Source organism: Camelina sativa, chromosome 15 (genome assembly GCF_030686135.1).
Source record: "Camelina sativa cultivar CO46 ecotype springtype chromosome 15, ASM3068613v1".
Classification (NCBI taxonomy): Eukaryota; Viridiplantae; Streptophyta; class Magnoliopsida; order Brassicales; family Brassicaceae; genus Camelina; species Camelina sativa.
The window spans coordinates 9177854-9201159 of NC_141894.1; the positions used below are offsets into that span (position 1 = coordinate 9177854).

Sequence of the window (23306 nt, forward strand, 5' to 3'; positions counted from 1 at the left end):
AGATAGTAAAAGAATGTCAATATGAGAGAATGATAGATTGAGAGAATGCTTATTTATATGATAAGAAATGATGTAAGTTACATTTAGAACTATGAAGTTACAATAGTAATTTATTGTGTTTGAATAAAATTGAGTGGTAGAATATGATTAATACATAATTTATTTTATTTTCAGTTATAATTTTATTTTAATGTGTGAGTTAAATATATTGTGTCTATTGGGTCTTAAATATTGTTTAAAGCAATTAGAAAGCAAATAAAAAAATAAATAAAAATTAGAAAACATTAAATAAAAATCAACCAATAAGGAGAGACCAAAACCTTACTTTTATATATATATGATATATTGCTTTAAACTTTGAAATAAGAAATATATTATAAACAATAATTTTACATGAGAAATATATTAATTTAGCCAACCAAAATATGAATATAAGTTTAGCCAACCAAAATAAATAAAAAATATTAAAATTTAACCAAAAATATTTTCTCTTGAAAGATAAATAAGTTAGTAGAAGAAATGAATTAATGTACAATTATTGGATAGTAGTTACATTTGAGTTAAATGGAGTTACATGTCTTTACTTATAATTAAATATTTTAATTTTTTATAACCTAAAATAAAAGGAATACCAAGTGGCTGAATCAAAATTCACATGATTTGGTTGTTTGTTGATATAAACTCAATACTTACACATAATATTTCAAAATAAAAAATATTACTTTTTAAGTGACAAACTAAATTAGTTTTCTTATAAAATTATATGAATTCTTCAATTTCAATAATTTTTAAAATCCCAAGGATAACTTATATTTTTTTGGTTTTCACTCATCAATTTAATTTATTGTGCTAGATTTCATACTAATGGTTTCATCTTTAGAGAATTTAGTGAAATGATATTTTTAAAATTATATTTTATTTTTATATTTAAGTTCCAGTTGAATATGTTTTGTTTTTTGGATCATTTTTTATTTTGATTAAAGACACAAAAAACTAATTGTTTAATTATGTTCTTTTTGTTTTCAAAAACCTCAAATCATAATAAAAAAAAAATATATATATTATATTGATCTCTGCAGATTTATCAATTGGATGACAAAACAAAATAGTCTTTATAAATGGATAATTATATTGATCTTTAAATATTATATTGATCTTTATAAATTATTAAAAATGATACATGAATATGTGAGATAACCAGAGACATAATAGATAATTACATATGGATCATTTCAACTTTATGATCTTATGGTGTGGTGAATATTGTAAGGAAGTATGAAAATAATGACTTATAAGATGTTAATATAAAATAGAAAATGGAGATAAACATTTTAAAAGATTAAAATAAATATATAAGATATACATATCATATAAACTCTAAAACTAAGCTTTTACAATAATATTTGATTTGAATTTTTATAACCTATACAACAATAACAATAAAAATACAAAAAAAAAAAAAAAAAAAAAAAAAAAAGAGATTTGAGAGTAGTGGAAAAAGATGAGAGAATGAAAGAGTGATAGACTAAGAGAATAAGATAATGAGTATTTATAGAAAGAGAAATTAGTAGAGAAATAAAGTTAATGTATAATTTATAGGGAGAATTTATATGATTTCAGTTTTATATTATGTGAGTTAAATGTGAAAATTAATTGTTTTTAATTTGTATTATAATATAAATATTTTTTTGGGTTAAAATTGCATTGTCAAGTAGACCAAGAAAGAGTGATAAGCCCAATGTATTGGACATATAGGCCCAATATAATATCTGAACAAAAGAAAGGTCCCAAACTCAGAGAATCACGAAGACGACGACTGAAGAAGAAAAGGAGAAGAGAGGAGAAGAAGCAATGGGAAGAAAGAAGGGATTACCGGAGTTCGAAGAGTCGGCGCCGGATGGATTTGATCCGGAAAATCCTTACAAGGATCCGGTGGCGATGGTTGAAATGAGAGAGCACATCGTTCGGGAGAAATGGATCCAAATCGAGAAGGCTAAGATCTTGCGCGAGAAGGTCAAATGGTGTTACCGCGTCGAAGGAGTCAATCACTACCAGAAATGCCGTCATCTTGTCCAGCAGTATCTCGATTCAACTCGTGGCGTTGGTTGGGGAAAAGACCACCGCCCTATCTCGCTCCACGGTGAGTTTAATTGTGAATGCTTTGCTGAAACGTTTTATTTAATTGGTTAATGTCGAGCTGGATTAGTAAATGCCATTTGAAAGATCAATCGATAAGTCTTATTGGATTGTTTTTTTTATGGTAGCTAGTGCATTTGTGGAATTTGCTTTTCATTCTTTGTTTGATTGATGAGAGAAACTGTCATGTTGAATTGGTTAGTCTGATATTGATTTGTCTGTGCAGGTCCCAAACCGGAGGCTGTTGAATCTGAATAATGTTGTGCACCTCATTGATCTGAGGTAAACTAGCTGGTTTTGGAAGGAGGATTGGTTGTTTATTTTTCTTGTGGATTGAAAACTTTTGAGAAAAATTCAGCATGTCTAGCTCTAAATTGGTTGTATTAGTGATTCTAGGAGCCTAGTATTAGCCTCCATGCTTGTGGTTTAACTAGAGTGCGTTGCCAGTTAATCAAAGGAAAGGCCTTCATTTGCTCGTTGTCTTTTCCTTGTTAAGTGACTAGTTACTGTTTGTATATGAATTGTTAATGAATCAATCACTTATATTGAGGTATTTTTATTGAGGTATTTAGGAACACTGGTTGTTAGAACTCCATTATCAAGCTAATCCTAGTAATGGCTTGATTATGATAATCTGAAAGATGAAACATATTTTGGACCTCAAGGAGTGTTTTTAGTTTAGAGTGAAACCTTTCAAGTCCACTGTTATATTATGAGGTTATGAATTGTGCAAAATATGGATCTCGAACTGCTGTACATTATTGGTTTATTGTGCACAACCCCCTGCTTGTTTCACTCTCAGCTGATACGAAGGCTTTTCTTGTTTTTTCTTTTTGGTTCAGCGATGCAGATGTCTGAGCTTTTCATGCGGGACATAAAATGGAATCTTGTCACAAGCTGCTAATGGCTCCCTGATATCTTCCAAACTCTATGCAGATTTCTCTTGTTCTTCGAAACTTGTAGGTCTTCGGACCAACACATTCCTGTAATTGAGCTTTGAGTATTGTTACACTCCACAGCATTAGTTTCTGATATTCAAAATAAGTCCCGTTTCGGCTCTCTCTCTCTGTCTCTCTCTTCGTTCCAGTAAATTTTACTTTAGTATCACAAATTAAGAATCACAGGATAAACAAAAACAAGATCCAAAAACGGATGAGTTTCAAAGTACATAGCAAAAATCCAACATAATTTCTCAGGAAAATAGTTTAATCTTCCGTGTCTTATTCCCTCACATAAGATACGATACGAGAGCTATCTAACTAACTCACTTCTCATCCCCACCACCAAAAAGCTTCATTTTAGACAATGGAGTTCTCAAGTACCCTTCTACTTCAAACTTCTTCGGAGAAAGCTCTCTATACTTAGCAAACTGTTCCTTAGCTTCGACGTTCTTGTCAAGCAAGCTATAGATCATACCTCGACAAAAATAAGGTCTGAAATCCTTAGGATCCTCTTTTGTCAGCTGTTCGTAGCTCTTCAATGCTTCATCCACGTTCTTCTGCAAGAAATGTATCTGCGCAATGATCAGTCTCACGTCTCTCGCTTCCTTCACCAAATACTCAGCCTCTGCTACAGACAACGCATCTTCCAGCCTCTGCAGCACTGCGTTTCCTTCCCCGGACCTGTCCATGAGCAATGCGTTCTCGAACAAAGCCTCCAACGACAATGGCTTTCGTTGGAGAATTTCCTCGAACACTTGGCGTGCGTTTTCCACGCGACCCATTTCGCCTAATAGCCTCGCCATCAGAAACTTCCACTCTGTTTCGTCTGGTTGTGCGGTTACTAGCTTCTCTAGTAGCTTGAGAGCTTCCTCATCTTCTCCTTTCTCTAGCTTCTGCTGCAATAGTGATCTCAGCTTCTCGACGGCCTCAGGAGTGGAGTCTAGAAGCTCAGACAACGGCGACGATTCAGACAATTTCTCTTCTTTCACTTCCTCGTAGGTCTCTTCGGTAGTGATAACCGGAGTTTCTGCTTTCACCGGTAAAGTTGCGAACTTTCCGGTCATGGAAACTGCAGCGCCGACGAGAATCGCTGACTTAGCAAAAGATTTGAGCTTTTCCCGAAAACAATAGCCAGAACCATTCTGATTGGAGCAAGCTTTGACACGAACAGAATTAAGATCACGACGAGGAACCAGAGGTCCGGTGACCGGAGGCGCTTTGACGGCGACGAATGAAGTAATCAACGAAGAAGAAAGTGAGGAAGGAGCTGAGAGAGACGAAAACATGGCTGCCTCGTCTCAGAGCTCTCAGAGTATCAATGCTTGCAGAAGCGAAATCAAAATCGAAAGAGCAATGGAGAGCAAACTCCTCCGGATGAACAAGGCGCTAATATTGCAACGCGCTAAGCTTGGGCGCGTGAAGTTAAAAGTGTATTTGGGCTTGGTTTTATATTATTGGGCTTTTTAAAAAAAAATTGGGTCCTTTTGGCCTTTTAGTTTTACTAAGGCAGATCTCCGGCGAAACGGTCTGAGATACGGAAGAATCAGATCAAACGCCAGCGACCAAGAAGAAAATCAAAAGCGGGCAGAAGAAGAAAGAGATAAGCTTTCACATCAGTAAGTTGAGAAAAATCATGTTTTGTTTTTTGAAATCACTATCAAATTTTCTTTAATCAGACCTTTAATCCCCAAAAATCAGTAATTTTTCTGAGTTAGGGATTTCATGAAATTTTTCTGTGATCGATTATTAATTGTGTTGTGATGAATAAACCATAATTGAATCAGATTGTGAAAGGCATAAAAATGGGAAACACTTCGTCGATGCTGACTCAATACGACATCGAAGAAGTCCAGAGCCATTGTCATGAACTATGTGAGATTTTCCGACAACTCCCCTTGTCTCTGTCTTTTTCTTTTTACTTACTTATATGTTTAAAAGGTTAATACTTTTGTGTGTGTTTGATTCAGTTGAGCAACAGGAGATTCTATCTCTATATCAAAGGTTTTGCCAGTTAGATCGTAATGCAAAAGGATTTATATCTGCTGATGAGTTTCTCTCTGTGCCTGAGTTTGCAATGAATCCACTATCTCAGGTTTTGATATTTCTTTACTTTAAAAATCTGTTTAATCATGTTGGATTGAGTGAGAGCTTTTTAAAAAATTTGTTGGATTTAAATAACAGAGGCTGCTTAAGATGGTTGATGGTTTGAACTTCAAGGATTTTGTGGCTTTCTTGTCTGCATTTAGTGCTAAGGCAAGTCTAAGACAGAAAGTTCAACGTAAGTAGATAAGTTTCCTTCGAATGAGATTTTGTGGCAAATCTTCACTTTGCAGTTTATTGTATGGAAAGATCATAAGAGCTTCTTTGTTTTCCAGTGATCTTTAAAGTCTATGATTCGGACTGCAACGGGAAGGTATCCTTTAAAGATATAATGGAAGTGTTGCGTGACTTATCGGGATCATTCATGTCAGATGAGCAAAGAGAGGTATGATGTATAGAGAAAGTTGATAACTTTTGAGTTTATAGAAAGTGACTGTTAAAATATAACTAAAAAGAATGAAACATCATTAATCTATCTACTAAAACCTTCCTCTTATTAGCGTGTAATGATTGTTCTGCGGAAACACTAATGTTACCTCATTTTAACTGTTTTGTTGTTCCATTACTCATGTGACATATCAGTCAAACTCTGTGATAAATGCTAGAATATTTCCTTGTGTTCTTCTTTTGCTATTGACTCTGATCATCTTGTGATCCTATCTCTGCTTAAACCGTTATGGCTATGATCAATTGATCCTGAGTAGTGTTAAAGGCTGTAAACAAGTGTTTTACACCAAGTGTCTTGTGTGTTCTTTCACTTTTGTGGTGCAGGAAGTGCTACGTCAGGTTCTGAAGGAATCAGGATACACGAGTGACTCTTTCTTAACAGTGGAGGATTTCGTAAAGGTACCAATTTTTTTTAGCTTCTCGTGATTGTTGTTATCATCAGAATTTCCAGTTAATGCTCCAACTTGTCACATTCCTAGAATCTGAAAACTGCATCTCCTTTTTTCTTGTTATCTCCAATGTCACAGATCTTTGGGAGTTGTAAACCAGAGATGGACGTCGAAATCCCTGTCGATTAGGTCTATGATCATATATCATCAAAACTTAAATCTCATCGTGTATTTTTGTCCACACTGTTTGTTACTAGAATAATCCTTGTATTGTTTTCTTCAGCATTCTTATAAAGTTTTCTAATTGTTTCCTCTACTTAGCCTCTTTGCACTAGCTATAATAATGACATATGTTAAGATACTTTAGATCCTAATCTTTTCTTTCTCAAGAAAAAAGAAACTTGGAAATGGAATGAATAAATAATCACGGAATCTCCATTTCTGCATAAAGTAAAGTTGATTTTTTTATAAATAAAACGTCAAAGAAGAAGGCTCTGGATTTCAACGGATTACGTGTTTGCATATTGAAAAAAAATTCAATACCTAATTAAGGTCCTAATTAAATTGACAAATTATATGTCGACCACGTGTGACGTAACGTAACGTAATTAAAGTAAGTAGCATTAGCATTATTATTGCCCCCACACACATAAATAAAAGTCATTTTATACATATAAAGAAGAATTAAAACGTCGTCGTTTTGCTTCATAAAGGTGACCACTTTGTTCACCTACTGAAAAGAGGTCCACCACCCACCACTTAAAACAGTTTCGTCAGTCAACAAAAATATCTTCGCCATTCTTCTTTTCTTTCATAGTAAGCTTTTCTCTTTTCTTTGAGAATCCCGTCTAGTAATGGCGGTGGCGAAGCAAGGTTCCTTTAGGCATGCGATACTAGAGAAACGAGAGAGGCTTCTTTCGAATAATGGATTCTCCGATTTCAGATTCACTGACATCGAATCTAACGATCTTCTCGAAGGAGGCAATAATGGAAGAACAAGGCTATGCTGCTGTTGTTCGTGTGGTAATCTATCTGAGAGAATCTCCGGAGTGGTCGACGGTGTTAAAGATGTGGCGAAGAAAGCTTGGGATATGGGAGTATCTGATCCGAGAAAGATCGTCTTCTCCGCGAAGATTGGTCTTGCTCTCATGATTGTTGCGCTTTTGATTTTTTTCCAGGAACCTAATCCGGATCTTAGCCGTTACTCTGTTTGGGCTATTCTTACTGTCGTCGTCGTCTTCGAATTCACCATCGGTACGGTACTTCATCTTCTTCTTTATCTCACACTATATTCCCTAGGTTTTTTCTCCCACGATTTTTGGAGATTAAATTCGAAATTTTTGGTTTAGGGTTTAAGAAAGAGAGTCGTGCGTTGTTGCTTTCATCTGTAGAATGAATTCGTCGTTTTCTTGATTTTAAAAATTAAAATAAAAATGCAAGTGTTTGGTTTTGGTTGGACTGTGTGTAATTGACGATTACTGTAGCATTGAACTTAATTACATCTCTAGTATTGTTTTCTTTATTGTGAAATTGTGTGGTGGTAATACATTGTTGGGGTTGTTAATAGGAGCAACTCTAAGCAAAGGGTTTAATAGAGCGCTTGGGACGTTATCAGCTGGAGGTCTTGCTCTTGGAATGGCTGAGATTTCCACATTATGTGGCGACTGGGAAGAGCTCTTCTGCACTCTTAGTATCTTCTGCATTGGTATGTCGTCATCAAATCTTATGTATTATTCATTTTTGGTGTTCTCTCTGCTTATGTATATGTGTTTTTCTGTCTTGACAGGGTTTCTCGCAACTTTTATGAAACTATACCCGGCGATGAAAGCTTATGAATATGGGTTTCGGGTTTTCTTGCTTACGTATTGCTATATTCTGATTTCTGGGTTCAGAACTGGGGAGTTCATAGAAGTGGCTATCTCTCGGTTTCTGCTTATAGCTCTTGGTGCTGGTGTTAGTTTAGGTGTCAATATGTTTATCTATCCTATATGGGCTGGAGAGGATCTTCATAACCTTGTTGTCAAGAATTTTTTGAATGTTGCTACTTCCCTTGAAGGTTAGTAGGAATGTTTTTGGTTTTCTGAGTCTTGTGAAGAGGGTGCTTGAATTGTAAAAGAAAGGGTTTTGGCTTTGGTTTTGCAGGTTGTGTGAATGGATACCTCCGCTGTCTTGAATACGAGAGAATCCCTTCCAAAATCCTCACATACCAAGCCTCAGAGGATCCTGTTTACAAGGGTTACAGATCAGCGGTTGAATCAACCAGCCAAGAAGAGTCTTTGGTAATTGCCGTTGTGGAATCATCATCATTAAGTGTTTTTTCTATCCTTGCTTCTCGCCTCTGACTTTGTTTGTTTTGTCTCTGTTGTATTTGCATAGATGAGTTTTGCAATATGGGAGCCACCTCACGGACCATACAAGTCTTTTAACTACCCATGGAAGAACTATGTCAAGCTCAGTGGTGCTCTCAAGCATTGTGCATTCACTGTGATGGCACTGCATGGTTGCATTCTCTCAGAAATCCAGGTAACAACATAGTATATGACTTGTTATGGATGTGTGTGTATTCGGATATTCCTCTGGTTCTAAGAGAGATTCATACACTTGTGGAATTTAGATAGAATCAAAGTAGTAATCAAGATGTGAATACAAATCAGAATTTGAGAAATGAGTTGTTCATAAAATTAGAGTTTAATCTGGGAACATTTCTTCACAGGCACCAGAGGAACGGAGACAAGTTTTCCGGCAAGAACTTCAGAGAGTTGGCGTAGAAGGAGCCAAATTGTTAAGAGAGCTCGGTGAAAAGGTGAAGAAGATGGAGAAGATAGGACCAGTTGACCTTCTCTTCGAAGTTCACCTAGCTGCAGAAGAATTACAGCTCAAGATCGACAAGAAATCTTACCTTCTCGTCAATTCTGAATGCTGGGAGATCGGAAACCGAGCCACCAAGGAATCACAAGAGCCTCAAGAAGAGCTCTCCCTCGAAGATTCAGAGAACCAAGCAACTCCAATCTACGCCTTCAAATCCCTAAGCGAGGCAGTTTTGGAGATACCAACGAGCTGGGGCGAGAAGAATCACCGTGAGCCGTTGAACCATAGACCAACTTTCTCGAAACAGGTATCGTGGCCTGCACGACTTGTACTTCCGCCGCATCTGGAGACAACAAACGGAACTTCACCGTTGGTGGAGACGACAAAGACGTACGAAAGCGCTAGTGCATTGTCACTGGCAACATTTGCGTCTCTCCTCATTGAGTTCGTCGCTAGGTTACAGAACGTGGTCGACGCCTTCGAGGAGCTAAGCCGGACAGCTAATTTCAAGGAGCCTGAGATTGTTACCTCGACCACGGATTTAGAGTTCTCCGGAGAAAGAGTCGGACTTGTCCCCAAGATCCGCCGGTGTTTCGGGATGTAAGTTTTTAAAAATAGATGCATCGGCGTTTCAGTTAAACGCCCGAGAGATTATAGTTTGAACTTTGAACTGTTAACTGTAAACTGTAAACTAGTAACCCCAACTCTATACAACTGAATTAGTAAAATAATGGTAAAAAATCAGGGGGTTTTTTTTTAACCCTTTATATCAGAAATGTGTATTGGACCATTTTGGGACATGTTATCATGGGTTTCAAATCTAATTTTTCTTGGATTTTAAACTGACTGATTTATTATTTTCGTTTACTAGCTATATTTGTAATCCATGATGAACTGCAGCACCCAGTTTGTAATAAATAAATAAAATGTTTATTTTCTGAAATTTAAGTCTAAAAATCTTATGCATGAATTACTGATAATTTGATCACTATGTAGATTAAGTACTTGAAGAAAACTTATTCATTATCAGAAATAGGAAGAGATTACGTGAAATTCACACTCATGGTTTGTTCATGGGCTCCCACAACAATGAAATCAGTGCCTTACATCTTTGGCCATGATAGATATAAAAGTATATAACACAGGAAAAACATATATGTTGTGAATAAAATAACCAAAGTTCGTTTATCTTTGGCCATGATATATATATATATATATATATATATATATATATATATATATATAAAGTGTATAACACAGGAAAAACATATATGTTGTGAACAAAATAACCAAAGTTTATGAGTCAGCCCATCATCCGTTGACTTGTTGGAGGAGCCATCATCTGTTGCTGCTGTGCTTGTGCATTCCCAGCCCACCCTATTATATTGCACCAATTGATATTTAATAGTATTACTAATTTTTAAACCAGCATCAGTTATAGAAAAAATCTTCAAATATTAAAAGCATTACTCCTAATCAAAAAGAGATGGCAGAATATAAGTTTACCGATGATGGGGTCAAAACCATGGTGCTTGAGCTCACGATACTCTTGACAAAGAGCACATGGCATACATACTAAGTGAGTGAGCCAATCGGGAGCCGGAGCATCTGGTAGCCCGTATTTGTTTCGTATCTTGGCCCGGAATATGTGTGAATAGACGAAACATGCCCCGGTAAAAAATATCGCTCCGTACAACACCCCAGCTGTCGCACAAGCTGCGTGATACACATATATAAATACATTTACACAAATGACAATGTCAGCGTGTGTTTGTTTGTATAGCTTTGTGTATGTATGAATGACTTACGCGTCGCGCCTTCGTCAACGATCTCCGCAATTTGTCCGAACGTGACGCATGGAGCTAACAATGTGATCACGGCTGATCCAATGTGCACAAGACCAAAAATATATATTAAGAAACCAATTGTAGAATGTATTTAAAGATCGCGTTATGTTATAAAGTTATCTAACCATTTTCACTGTCGTTCATGCAATCGAAAAGTTGAGAACTCCAGCGGTTTTGTGTTTGGTAATTGACCGGTGTGCCCGTTGGTATGTTTGCCTGGTTACCAGTTGCACCGTTATGAGGAAGTACCTCGTTGTTCTGGTTAGCCGTATGTTGAACCTGAGGTTGTGCCTGATTCGGTTGGCCATCTGGTCGAGCCATAGCTAGTATTTACCCGGCTGGAGTGTGGCAACAAATTAAAAAGGATTTCTTCTCTTTTTCTCTAAATTTTTCTATTTTAATAACAAGTCTCTTAATCGTTTTTGTGAGAGAGATGATGGTTTTGTTTATATAAAGTAGAGTTTTTCACAAGTTGAATAAGTTTAAACTTTCTTGAGATGGTGGGCTCTTGTATATAACTAAATTCATAAGTGTATGTGATTTCTATGAAACATTATTCCCCAGACTAGTTTGGCTGTCACCATTCTTCAAAAAAAAAAAAAAGAGAGAACAAAAAACAAATGCAACCTTTTATTTTGTAATCAAATTTGAACAAGTTGATTATCAAAAAAGAAAAGCTTATGTAATCAATTTAATAAGATCCGACATCATAGGTGAGGATAATGAAAAGTGTATATGCGAATACACAGATTCAAAATATGTGTGGATATGGTAACTTTAACTTGAAAACCTTTTTGATATCGCAAAACAGGAAATGGATACAATCGTTGTTTATCATATTCGTTTTGGAATATTATTGGCTTCTATATATTGCGTATTGGAGTTGGACCAACTGGTGGTTTTGATTAAATGTAGAAACCAAAAAAATAAAGAAAAACTGCAACTAACTTTCTGAAAGAAATGATAGAATGATAATTGATATTGGTAAACATGATTTACGCACTAACATATGTTTAGTTTAATTTGCTTAAGTCAAAACTCAAAACTTGGAATGACCTTGACTTGTCCAAATAGTTGACGTTTCAAATACAGCTCATTGTGTATCAGGGGAAAAAATAAGCCCTCTTGGAAGTAAAAAAAATGACGATTTTCCAATTCTGTGATATCAAATCAAAATAAACAAATATTGATAAAACTGAAAATAAATTAAACTAATGTGGTCATTATGAAAACTACACTCAAAAGTGCTCTTTTCCATGAACCATTTATTTATTTTAAAATATTGATGCAAAACATAAAACTTTGAAATCAACCCATCATCTTCTGATTTGTAGGAGCAGCCATCCTCCGTTGCACATTCCCATCCCACCCTGTCACATAAAAGAAAAGTTTGTGTTATTTAGGCTTGTATTATAATTTATCGGGCAATTGAAATAAAAAGGGGTACATATATGTAACAAGGTCAACAGATAAAAAGTGCAATTACCAATAGAAGGGTCAACACCACGGTTTTTGAGTTCACGGTATTCTTGACAAAGAGCACAACGATCACAAAAACAGTGAGTGAGGCAATCCGAAGCTGGAGACTCTGGTAACCCGAATTTGCGTCGGATCTTAGTCCGGTAAGGCGACGACAAAACTTAGCAGCACGTAACATAACCCACATTTCATACAACCTACAACATAATTTTGTATTTACAACGTTACATGAGTCACACATATTTATGCATGTCTGTCTAACAAATAAGGACATATTCACAAGTAAATGAATATATGTATTACCGTTCCTTCCTTCGTCGGCAATATCAGCGATCCGTCCAAAAGTGACGCACGGGCAGCAAAATGTGAGGCAAGCTTATCCGACGTAATGCACAACAAAATGAAGAAATTTAAATCATTGTATAATAGTGACAATAGATCAAAGGACAACTTGATCAATTCTATATATAGATTCTTACTAGTTTCGACGTCATCCATGCAGCTGAAAAGACCCGAAGACCATTGGTTTTCCATTGTAAAGTAATATTGGATTTATTCTTCTGCCTAGCTTGAACCAAAACTTGCGTCTTTCGTCGATCTTATTATAAAAAGCTGCGAGATCGTAAATCAGTTAGGATTTTTAGAAGAGAATGTTTTTTGATTATTTGTTGTGAAATGCTTTAAGAATGGAGGGTGGATATATATGGTTGATGGTGTCGCTTCGAGACACACCACAAAGGTTTAATCTTTAGTACATTTCACTTTCGGAAATAAAATCAAAAATGTTGTAAAAAGAGACATAAAACATTGCAAAATATTCTTAACTCCTTAATTAGTATATTGCACTTTTTCAAGATGAGGAAGTTTTTTGATAAATTGATTTGTTCTTTTATGGAAGGTGAGATCAGATTTTAGGGGTTGGATCGAGTTAATCATTAATCAATATATATGTAAGGAGGTGAGAGATATAATATATATGAACTAATTTTTTTATTACTAAGTGTATATTTATATCCTTAAATGGCTAAAATTTTCAACAAAACTAGTTTAATTTTGAGAGTTTGTATAATGTACGTAATCTGGTTTTATATGTAAATTAATACTACTTATAAATGGGAACAAAAAGAAAAAAAAAAACTCTCCTAAAATTGTTTAACGAGTATTGAAAACAATGTTTTTAAAACCGGACCGGTAACTGAACCGGGAAAGCTTTTGGGTCATGAGTCAACATGGTTTGACCGGGGTCAACTGGGTTCAATTGATTTTGATGATACTTTTATAAATAATAGGTATGAATAGGTTTTCTATTTTTTTTCAATGATTATAACTATGATATAATTGGATATGCCAAATAAAATACTTCAATAATCATAATGTTTTTAAAAAAACTTAAAAAGTAATAAACTCAAAGTGTAACAAACTCAAAGTGTAACCAGTACTAATAAAATATTTTAGAAATTCAAACAATAAGAGAATAAGAGTATAACATTTAATCTTCATTCTCTAAGAAACCTTACTATTGCTAATTTGCTAAGAAGAGGTAATTAGTTAAATTAATTGCACTCATTCTTTCAAAAAAAAAGTAGAACCCGGTTTTATCCGGTTTAATGGTTCACCGGTTTTTGGTTTTTTGGCGGGTTGATATGGTTTTTTACCGGTTTAATTTCTTTTGGGTTTTGATATTAACCCAACCCAGACATGTTGCCGGTTCGTGGGTTAACGTGGTTCGACCGCCGGTCCGGTCCGGTTTTGAAAACATTGGTTGAAAATGTAAAAATCATTAAATAATAAAATAGTCAGAACAAATCTGACAAATGTTTTTCAACTTAAATGCAATAAAATGAAATAATTCTACCACTGTAGCAAACATAGGGGCCTATGAATAGCGCAAGGATCAGCCCATTAGTTATTCTATTGCTTTTGGTTTTTGAAATTTGAAGCCTGTTTAGGCTGGAAATGTTTTTAAGTACCAAATTACTACTTTACCACTAAAAAAACTCTAATGTATCAGCAGATCTGATCGGAGTAGTAAAAAAAACAAATAAACAACACACAAAACTCAGAAAAATTCATAAACTCGATTCGAAAGCCCAGAAGCTTTCTTCGTATTGAAGTGGGATTTGCTTGTGAGTTCATCGGAGAAACGAGATCGGGATCCGCATACGAGTACAATGGAGGCTTTGCAAGATGGATCGGAGAGAGATAAAACTCCTCCGCCTCCTTCTTCTTCGTCTTCTTCCTCCTCTCCCATTCCTGTCGTCACCAATTTTTGGAAAGGTTTGTTTCAGATTCATGTTTAATTTCAACGTTTGCTTCGACTCTCAGTGAAAGCTGAGTTCGAGCTTGTTTAGTAGTAGGAGAAATTAGTGGTTAGGTTTATTTTAGATTTTGGTGGAAGTAGGAAGGCTGAATTAAAATTAGAGACGGTGATTGATGTTCCGGAGAATGCAATGGTAGTTTAGTGTGATCGCATTGAGGAATTCCCAATTGATTGCTTTTGAAGTTATCGGTTCACTTTTTAGTATTTGAACAGCTAATTGGTGAACTGGCTCACTGTTTTCTTGCTGATTATTTGGTTTGATAAGTTTATTTCCCAAATGATTTCACTGGTCTTTAAAATATTTGTTTCAGAATTTGATCTGGAGAAGGAGAAGAGTCTGCTTGACGAGCAAGGGCTTCGAATAGCTGAAAACCAAGAAAACAGCCAGAAAAATCGGCGTAAGCTTGCAGAGAGCACGCGAGGTATTTTTTGGTTTCACCTTTTATTTCGCTTAATACTATGGGGAATTAATAACTAGTTCCATCTAAACGTACCTTGATGTTTTCTTAGGTCATTCAGTTGGATGAATATAATAGGAGATGTTAACATATTCTATGGTTTATCTTGGTAACAGACTTCAAGAAAGCGTCGCCTGAGGACAAACTTAGTATGTTCAATTCTCTGCTCAAGGGATATCAAGAAGAAGTAGATAATATTACCAAGAGGGCCAAATTTGGGGAGAACGCTTTCCTAAATATCTATCAGAAGCTCTATGAAGCACCAGATCCATTTCCTGCTCTTGCCTCTATTGCTGTAATTCTCCACTTACCTAGTGTTTGCATAATAGAAACCTAAAGTCCTCTAGCCTCAATGATATTCAGCTGAACTTACTAATTGCTGTATTCCAGGAGCAAGATCGTAAATTATCTGAAGTGGAATCTGAGAATCGAAAAATGAAAGTTGAGCTTGAGGAATTTAGGACAGAAGCAACTCATCTGAAAAATCAGCAGGCGACAATAAGAAGGCTAGAAGAACGGAACCGCCAGCTTGAGCAGCAGGTCAGCTTGCTTTGAACCTTTTGTTTTAATTGGTATAGTGACAAAACTAAACGAATGTAACAGTCTGTAAAGCACAGCTTCCTCGAATGCTTGAGCCTTTTCTGGGAGGTCAAATGCAAACTTATGCACTGAGTCAGAAAGACGAGTTATATAGAGATGCTATTTCGTGATCTTGTAACGGACAACTTTCGATGATTAACAGTGATATCGTGTTGTTGTATTTTGGATATAGATGGAAGAAAAAATCAAAGAGGTTGTTGAAATCAAGCAACGAAATCTGGCTGAGGAAAACCAGAAAACGATGGAGCTTTTGAAGGATAGGTAAAAATAATTTATTTTCTGAATGTTTTGGGTATTTATAGGCAGTTTTGGAGCTAGCACTAACCTTTACATATTCATCTTTTATACAGGGAGCAAGCTTTGCAAGATCAGTTAAGGCAAGCAAAAGACAGCGTCTCCACTATGCAAAAATTGCATGAGCTAGCACAGAGCCAACTTTTTGAACTCCGTGCTCAGTCAGGTTGTGCATTGAGCTTTAACACGGTCACTCATTTTGTGCTTTCATAATTGGAATGGTCTCCGTAATCAATACGCATCCATAACATTTTCAGTTTTTGTTTCACGTTTTCTTTGTTCCTTCTTAAATTATTAATACATCTTTCTTTTATCTAAATTATCAGATGAAGAAACGGCAGCGAAGCAATCTGAAGTTGGTCTATTGATGGATGAAGTGGAGCGTGCTCAAACCCGCCTCCTTACTCTTGAGAGGGAAAAGGTCTTTCACAAAATTCTCTCTTGATGTCATGTTTGAATTAAGGGGATGTCTGAAGATAAACTGGGTATTTTTGCACTCTAATTTTGTTTATTGGGTTGTAACAGGGACATCTGCGTTCTCAGCTGCAAACAGCTAATGAAGATACTGATAATAAGAAAAGGTGAGGTGACGCTTATGCATCCATATAACAAGGAACATAATTTCAAGTTGGTCTTATCTAATTTTTTGCTTTGTTTGATTTTTTGTTGTGCTCGCTGCAGTGACAATGTTGATTCGAATAGTATGCTGGAGAACTCTTTAACTGCAAAAGAGAAAATTATTTCAGAGCTTAATATGGAGATTCACAATGTTGAGACAGCTCTAGCAAATGAACGAGAAAGTCATGTTGCCGAAATAAAGAAATTCAATTCGTTGCTCAATAAAAAGGTGAAATTTCTTTGTCTTTATGCTAATAATTTTTATACTTTTTTTTGGAAATCAGTTTCCTATCGCTTTCCATGGTCTAGTGTTAGCCTGCCGTCATTTTAATTATATTAAACCAGGATACTATCATTGAAGAGATGAAGAAAGAGCTTCAAGAAAGACCATCAGCTAAATTAGTTGATGATCTGCGCAAAAAAGTGAAAATTCTGCAGGTATTCATCATTTCAAGTGTTTTTTGATGCTCCCTTTTCCCTCCTAATTGACATATTGCCACAGACCCAAGGATCCATTTGCCTGTTCTTTCTGGTAATGATATTATCAAGTATGGTGTCATGCCATTTTTGCATATTAGGCTGTAGGTTACAATTCAATTGAGGCTGAAGACTGGGATGCTGCTACCACTGGTGAAGAGATGAGCAAAATGGAGTCGCTTCTTCTTGATAAAAACAGAAAAATGGAACATGAGGTCACTCAGTTAAAGGTACATAAACTTCTACGGAATGAACCATCTCCATCTGTAGTTTTGTCTCTTCGTTGCCCTTTCCCGCTTCATTGACATGAACATACACAAGTCGATGTCATTGGTTAATTAATACCGCCTCTTCTCCCAGGTTCAACTTTCGGAGAAAACTTACTTGCTTGAAAAGGCTGAAGCCAAGGGAGAGGAACTGACAGCTAAGGTTAATGAACAACAAAGACTGATACAAAAGTTGGAGGATGATATTTTGAAGGTACGTAAGAATGTGTAGTTACCATTTTAAGGTAACTGTGCTAGTGAAGCGGAAAACCCAGATCAAAGTCTTCGACTATACTTAAAACCTTGTTTACTTGTTACATAGGGTTACAGTTCAAAAGAACGAAAAGGTGCTCTGTTTAATGAGTGGGAGTTCTCAGAAGCAGGTGTGGCCGAGCAGTCTGAGGTACTTCAATCTGACCTATGTATAGGAATCAAGTAATTTCTCATTCAACACTCGCGAAGCTGAGAAAATTCCCCATTAGAAAAGGGAAAGCATCGAATCATTCAGAATTAAGATCTTGATAAAGAATAACATATGTAGCTTTAAGTTTTCTACTAGAAATTTTAGATTGTCTAACGTGTATGCTCGCTCTGCCTTCTATTTATGACGTGAATAAAAATATAGCCAGGAATTTTGTTAAAAAATATATATATTACTATGATCTAAGTGTTTTTTTCAAACTAACGTTGAGCTTTGTTGCCAAAACATCTGAAAGTTTTCATATGGACTAGAGGGGTATTTCCAAGATATGGTTTCCAAGATATATGGTTTCCAAGATATATAGTTTCCAAGATATAGTTTTTATATATACCTCACACAAACTAATGAATTTATCAGTTACTAATGCTCTTTATCTGTTGTCTGTTTCTTTATAATTAGCCTATGGATCAGAAGCATGTTCCATCAGACCAAGATCAGAGTTCAATGCTTAAAGTTATCTGCAGCCAAAGAGATCGGTTCCGAGCACGATTACGGGAAACAGAAGAGGTACTGTAGTACATAAAAGAATATCCTCTTTCCTCTGTCTTCTCTATCTCGAGATAAATGTATTTGAACTGTATATTCTGGATTCTCTTGACGTTGTAGGAGATAAGGCGATTAAAAGAGAAGATAGGCTTTCTCACAGACGAATTGGAGAAGACCAAAGCTGACAACGTCAAACTCTATGGAAAAATCCGTTATGTCCAAGACTATAACCAGGATAAAGTTGTTTCACGGGGATCAAAAAAGGTATTTCTTTTCTGCATTGCGCGTTTCCCCTAAACCTTTTCTGTCTTGTGCTCTGGTTTTACCCATGGTTGATATCGTTCTCCAATCTCAGTATGTAGAAGATCTTGAAAGTGGATTCAGCTCGGATGTCGAATCAAAATACAAGAAAATTTACGAGGATGACATTAACCCTTTTGCAGCATTCTCTAAAAAGGTTTAAAAAAAAAAAAACATTCTCCTACTATGGACACACAAGCCTTAGATTCTTTTCTCATTCGATTCTTTACATATGCGACTATTCATGTGTTCCATAGGAAAGAGAGCAACGTATTAAAGATTTGGGAATCAGAGATCGGATTACACTCAGCAGTGGTCGCTTCCTTCTAGGAAACAAGTAAGCATCTCGCTCTTCAGTTTTTGATCTTATTCAAACTCGATCACAGAACCATCGGTATTTAATTAGACAATTGGACCTTTCAGATACGCAAGGACCTTTTCTTTCTTCTACACAATAGGATTGCACGTACTTGTCTTCACTTGTCTCTACCGTATGTCAGCTTACAGCTATCTCAGGTAAACCCACCAAACCTACCAATTTTGGTTTTGTTTTATTTTTGTTATCTGTCCATTATGTGATTGATTTTATTTAATATATTCTTTTTGTATCGGTTAGCCATGGAGCAGAGGAGAATCTGATGACAGATGCAACCATAAACCTCCCTCACGGTCTTTAAGCTCTCTCCCTAAACTTCTTCGTTTTTGGTCGTTGTGTTTTTGGTCTTGTTAGTGTTCGTTCACTGGGCAAATCTAAAGCGGTTGAATTATCATATCTTCTGTACAGAAGGATCCGAATCTTTAAATACATATATAAAGCCACATAAAAAAATGCTTACTTTAAAAAATTGAGGTAATCGCCAAATAAAGATAGCCACTAGAGAGTTATTACTTATTACATCCGTTCATATACATCGACTTTAAGGTCTGTTTTACCTTTTCTTCTAAACATCGGTGACAAAAATAACAACCAACTTTAGATGGAAAAGCTACAAGTTACAAGTTTAATATTTTATTGGGGACTTGCAATTTAGTTCCAACCTTTTTATATCACTCATTAATTCTATTAATAAAATCGATGTTTACATGAATGACATTACAAGAGAAGAAGAATAAATTTAAGATACAAGGGTAGGTGTTGGTCTATGTCTAGCAACTTTTACAAGAGTAGAAGGTTAAATTTAAGATACGAGGATTGGCTTTCTTCTTTACATACAAATAGTTATAGTATGTCTTTTCTACTTGAGATTAGCCTGTCCATATATCATGGAGATATACAACTAGTAGTAGTATATGATTTCTCAAGCAGATTTAGTTACTAATGTAATATTCTCCTCCTGTTTTAGCCTTGTTGAAAAGAAGAAAGTCTTCATGATACTGTTGGAATGTCAGACAAAATTTCTGCTCAAGGAGCCTCTAAATAAATGGACAGAACACTATGAACACTTTGTAGAAGTCCCTCTATGAAGAAGAAGAGGGTCGTGAGCAAAAGCACATATGTATCAGTACAGTGTCTTCACATCTGTGATGGTAGCCAAAATAGCTTATGCAGTTGATTTATTTAAAGGGTATTGGTAAACATGCAATTCATGGAGAGAACAAAAAAAATTTGGTAATTAGAGTGAAAATTATTCTTTTCTAATACGTACGTGAAACTCTTTATATAGCTATAAACTATATGGCATGTGATATACATACGAATGGGTTATGTAGTACAGTATGTGTATTATATTAAGTGAGGTGTGAAAATTATAAATTTGGGGACCGAAAGAGAGAAGAGAATGATGCTAAGTTGCTAACCACCACTTTGCGATGAGACTCTTTTAACGGGTCTTCTCCATCCGTCAACTTTGGTCGACCGCCCAACAAGTACGGTCATTAAGGTTGTAATATTACCTATATGTCCCTTATTATGTAGCTTTCTTTCGTTTTCACTCTCAATGTTTCAGTTTCATGAGTAAGACATGGGCAAACAAAAAAACAGCTCCCCGGCCCGAATTACTTGTCATCACCCTTTCCGTGAAAAAACAAGTTCATGCATAAGTGAGAACGGAATCATTGTATCGGCCCTACAAAGGGGTGTGTGTGTGTCGTGTGTGTCCCATATTTCACTATCCATAGATCAATACAAACATATAAGTTCATTTCAAGATTTTTCCCAAACTTGAAACAAAATTTATGAAACGAGATTCAGGATGTACTCTAATTTAAAAACGAGAAGTATCCAATGTAATGCGCATCTTGGAACTTGTAAATAGAATTTAATGAATTTTCCTGCATAATGTTTACAATAAATCAACTTAAATTAAACGCATTTAATGTCGCATACTGTCTTGTCTTTATATGATCATAATTAAGTTTTCGTACTAGTATAAGTTAACTGCGTCATTATGCCCTGATTAAATACTGTATTAGGTAGCCATCCTACATGTGTTGGTTAGTTAATTATAACTTACACAATTTATGTTTTATAGTGTATCTAAATCTGAGATTCCTTTATAGTCATAACTTACACTATTAGGCGTAACTAGTATAGAGTATCTAAATCTGATATCTTTATATGTTTCAAATGTTGTTCCATATGTCTTCATACTATTATTGAATTTTCACTTTTATTTGTTTAATGAATTTCACTTTCATGGAGACTGGAGAACAATAGATGCAGAGCATGAGTGACCCATCTATATGGTGACTTCACTTACATTTACTGAAACTCAACGTCTTCATACAAATCCCAACGTATTGAGTGCTTCAAAATTTTACTTATACATGTCCCCATGGGCCATCTGGACTAAGGGTAGCATTGTCATTCGCGGTAGGATTATTTGGACAAATTACGTATCATACAATAAAACACAAGTTATCAAATCAAGTAATTGTCTTAGTTCATGACAAATATATCAACATCCTTATAACTACCTTATCGCAAAAACAACACATGAATAATCCAAACAACTTTTTATTAAGAAACAAAATGATCCATCGTTTCCAAAAAAGAAAAAGTATATATGCGTTTCTGATTTTCGAAAATCTAATGTTACTTTTTTAGTTTTTTTTATATATCTGCATTTCATCTTTGTCAAAATTAATAATAAAAAAAATTTCTAAAAATATATTTATAATTATCTGTATTTTTTTAATAGAATTTATTTTCCAGTATTGTAATGAAAAACTCTAATAATTTTCCTGAAATATGTAAAAACAAAAAAAAAAACATTTTCAAAAGAGTGTATAGGTGAAACGATAATTATTACGTAAATAATGTTTTAAGTTATCGTGTTAAGTACAAAAACTGTTTAACGGATAATTGCATGATTAGTAGTCCTATAATGATTTGTAGTACTAGTAACTATTTGGCGTCATTCGCTCTTGTCCACGTGACCCGCACCCGCAGTATCTAATGTGAAACTAAACTTGTACTGTTCTGTAATAAGAGAATTAAATTCGTCGTCTGCTGCGAGGCTACAGTAACACGTGTCATCATACTATGAGTTGAGATCGTGCCGACAACAAAATAGGGTGGGGGCCACGTGTGGTAATGAGAGGACCACGAGGGGAACGGTGCTCCTTTACTTTCCTGTCCTTTTTTTTCTAGTAATAAAAATCTAACTACGACGCTTTTAATTCGTTGTTAGTACATCACTTCTTTTGCAATCAAGTTGCTAATGCATCGCAATTAAGCAATTATTCCAGGGGACTATACACACACGCAAATCTTGTTTGTTTTAACTTTAAACAATACAAACAAAAAAATTCAGGTTAACAGCTCTAGCTTATTTACGGACTAATGCTAAAGACTCCGTAAGAGACGTAAAAGATATCATATATAGCTCGCAATGGAAACAAAACTACTCACAAGGGCGATGATCAAAACTCGTCCTATCTCGCTCGTAGCCTATAAACTATACATGGACCACAATATTCACCGTGTGGCTCATAACTTGTCGGATATTTTTCGAGAAAAAAAAAAATAACTTGTGTGAACAAATCGTTGGTTGGATCCAGGTGGATCAGTAATCTCCAATCGCGCGCTGTTCAGAAAACCATCAATCAAATCACAGGCCGAGTTCATCCGATATACATACATAAGGACAAGCGATCACATGATTCACTAGATTCTGAGATCTTTAGCACCACCATGATCTCCTTCGTTTTTTCTCCACTCTTTAAATAATCACAACTCATGGAAAGAATGTTAATATTTGTTGTTAATTATGATATGATTTTAAAAACTCTTAAAAGAGTTTGACGAGACAAAAATAGCGTAGGCGACATTCATATGGCATTGTACAAAAGAAGCATAATGAGATTGGGGGGCCACTCTGCATGTGATTCTTATTCTTGAATTACCTCACCCCTCATCAGCCCCATCGCCACTACGTCCATATTTAATCCCAAATTGTTATGTTTTTTTATTACTGCAAAACTTTGTTTTTTGAGATATATCATTTAATTAAAATTTCAGATTTTAGGACGAAGGAATACTTTATATAATCAAAAACTATTTGGACATACGATAATCAGCCATGATTTAAATTTCATAATATGTTGTTTTCAATTGATAAGACTTCACAATTGAAAGAAAAGTTAGAATGGGACGGCAGATTAAAATAAATATAATTTTAACTTAATCACAATTCACAAAATGTCACTATCTTAGCTTAAAGTATATATATGCATCGTAACTATGAGCAAAATCATATATTCACATATGTTACATATGTATTTCGTTAAAATTAAACATCTCCCATTTGATTTAATCTAAAACAGAAATGGCATTCTAAGTTTCCACTAACAATATTCTACCGTACGTTCACGTCATGTAGCGTTAAATACGAAATGGGCATTTTCTTGAAGTTGCT

At 35.3% G+C, this 23306-nt stretch overlaps 6 protein-coding genes and 1 pseudogene across 8 annotated transcripts; 4 read left to right on the top strand and 3 right to left on the bottom strand.

The window, feature by feature from the left end:
* Positions 1-1728: 1728 nt before the first annotated feature.
* Positions 1729-3197, top strand: LOC104746212 (NADH dehydrogenase [ubiquinone] 1 beta subcomplex subunit 10-B). 2 transcript variants are annotated; one of them, XM_010467638.2, is made up of 3 exons: positions 1729-2140; positions 2363-2418; positions 2979-3197. In XM_010467638.2, the coding sequence occupies exons 1-2, from the start codon at positions 1852-1854 to the stop codon at positions 2392-2394; spliced, it is 321 nt and encodes a 106-aa protein (XP_010465940.1). In that variant the 5' UTR covers positions 1729-1851; the 3' UTR covers positions 2395-2418; positions 2979-3197. The 2 variants fall into 2 exon arrangements, with proteins under 2 accessions (XP_010465940.1, XP_010465941.1); XM_010467639.2 differs by having other exon boundaries at positions 1765-2140; positions 2987-3197.
* Positions 3198-3217: 20 nt separating this feature from the next.
* LOC104746214 (protein SLOW GREEN 1, chloroplastic) lies at positions 3218-4363 on the bottom strand. Its single transcript, XM_010467640.3, has one exon. The coding sequence runs from the start codon at positions 4361-4363 to the stop codon at positions 3401-3403; it is 963 nt and encodes a 320-aa protein (XP_010465942.1). The 3' UTR covers positions 3218-3400.
* A 190-nt stretch (positions 4364-4553) lies between these two features.
* LOC104746215 (uncharacterized) lies at positions 4554-6329 on the top strand. Its single transcript, XM_010467641.2, has 7 exons — positions 4554-4693; positions 4862-4949; positions 5045-5169; positions 5259-5355; positions 5453-5562; positions 5949-6023; positions 6152-6329. The coding sequence occupies exons 2-7, from the start codon at positions 4880-4882 to the stop codon at positions 6200-6202; spliced, it is 528 nt and encodes a 175-aa protein (XP_010465943.1). The 5' UTR covers positions 4554-4693; positions 4862-4879; the 3' UTR covers positions 6203-6329.
* A 381-nt stretch (positions 6330-6710) lies between these two features.
* Positions 6711-9597, top strand: LOC104746216 (aluminum-activated malate transporter 9). The gene is made up of 6 exons (XM_010467642.3): positions 6711-7267; positions 7581-7718; positions 7800-8069; positions 8156-8292; positions 8390-8536; positions 8727-9597. Exons 1-6 carry the CDS (start codon positions 6868-6870, stop codon positions 9423-9425), a joined length of 1791 nt encoding a protein of 596 aa, XP_010465944.1. The 5' UTR covers positions 6711-6867; the 3' UTR covers positions 9426-9597.
* Positions 9598-9911: 314 nt separating this feature from the next.
* Positions 9912-11088, bottom strand: LOC104746217 (protein PLANT CADMIUM RESISTANCE 5-like). The gene is made up of 4 exons (XM_010467644.3): positions 10794-11088; positions 10630-10701; positions 10328-10537; positions 9912-10198 (listed from the first exon to the last, which is right to left on the bottom strand). The coding sequence occupies exons 1-4, from the start codon at positions 10987-10989 to the stop codon at positions 10125-10127; spliced, it is 552 nt and encodes a 183-aa protein (XP_010465946.1). The 5' UTR covers positions 10990-11088; the 3' UTR covers positions 9912-10124.
* Positions 11089-11976: 888 nt separating this feature from the next.
* On the bottom strand, positions 11977-12681 carry LOC109129298 (protein PLANT CADMIUM RESISTANCE 7-like; annotated as a pseudogene).
* Positions 12682-14017: 1336 nt separating this feature from the next.
* Positions 14018-20086, top strand: LOC104746218 (protein CASP). Of its 2 annotated transcripts, XM_010467645.3 has the most exons (20): positions 14061-14424; positions 14779-14889; positions 15042-15220; positions 15316-15465; positions 15698-15786; positions 15876-15985; positions 16146-16240; positions 16345-16400; positions 16501-16666; positions 16783-16875; positions 17016-17144; positions 17275-17394; positions 17503-17583; positions 18061-18168; positions 18268-18411; positions 18503-18604; positions 18705-18784; positions 18871-18963; positions 19064-19116; positions 19791-20086. In XM_010467645.3, the coding sequence occupies exons 1-20, from the start codon at positions 14319-14321 to the stop codon at positions 19817-19819; spliced, it is 2094 nt and encodes a 697-aa protein (XP_010465947.1). In that variant the 5' UTR covers positions 14061-14318; the 3' UTR covers positions 19820-20086. The 2 variants fall into 2 exon arrangements, with proteins under 2 accessions (XP_010465948.1, XP_010465947.1); XM_010467646.3 differs by lacking the exon at positions 19791-20086 and having other exon boundaries at positions 14018-14424; positions 19064-19457.
* The last annotated feature ends 3220 nt before the right edge of the window (positions 20087-23306 follow it).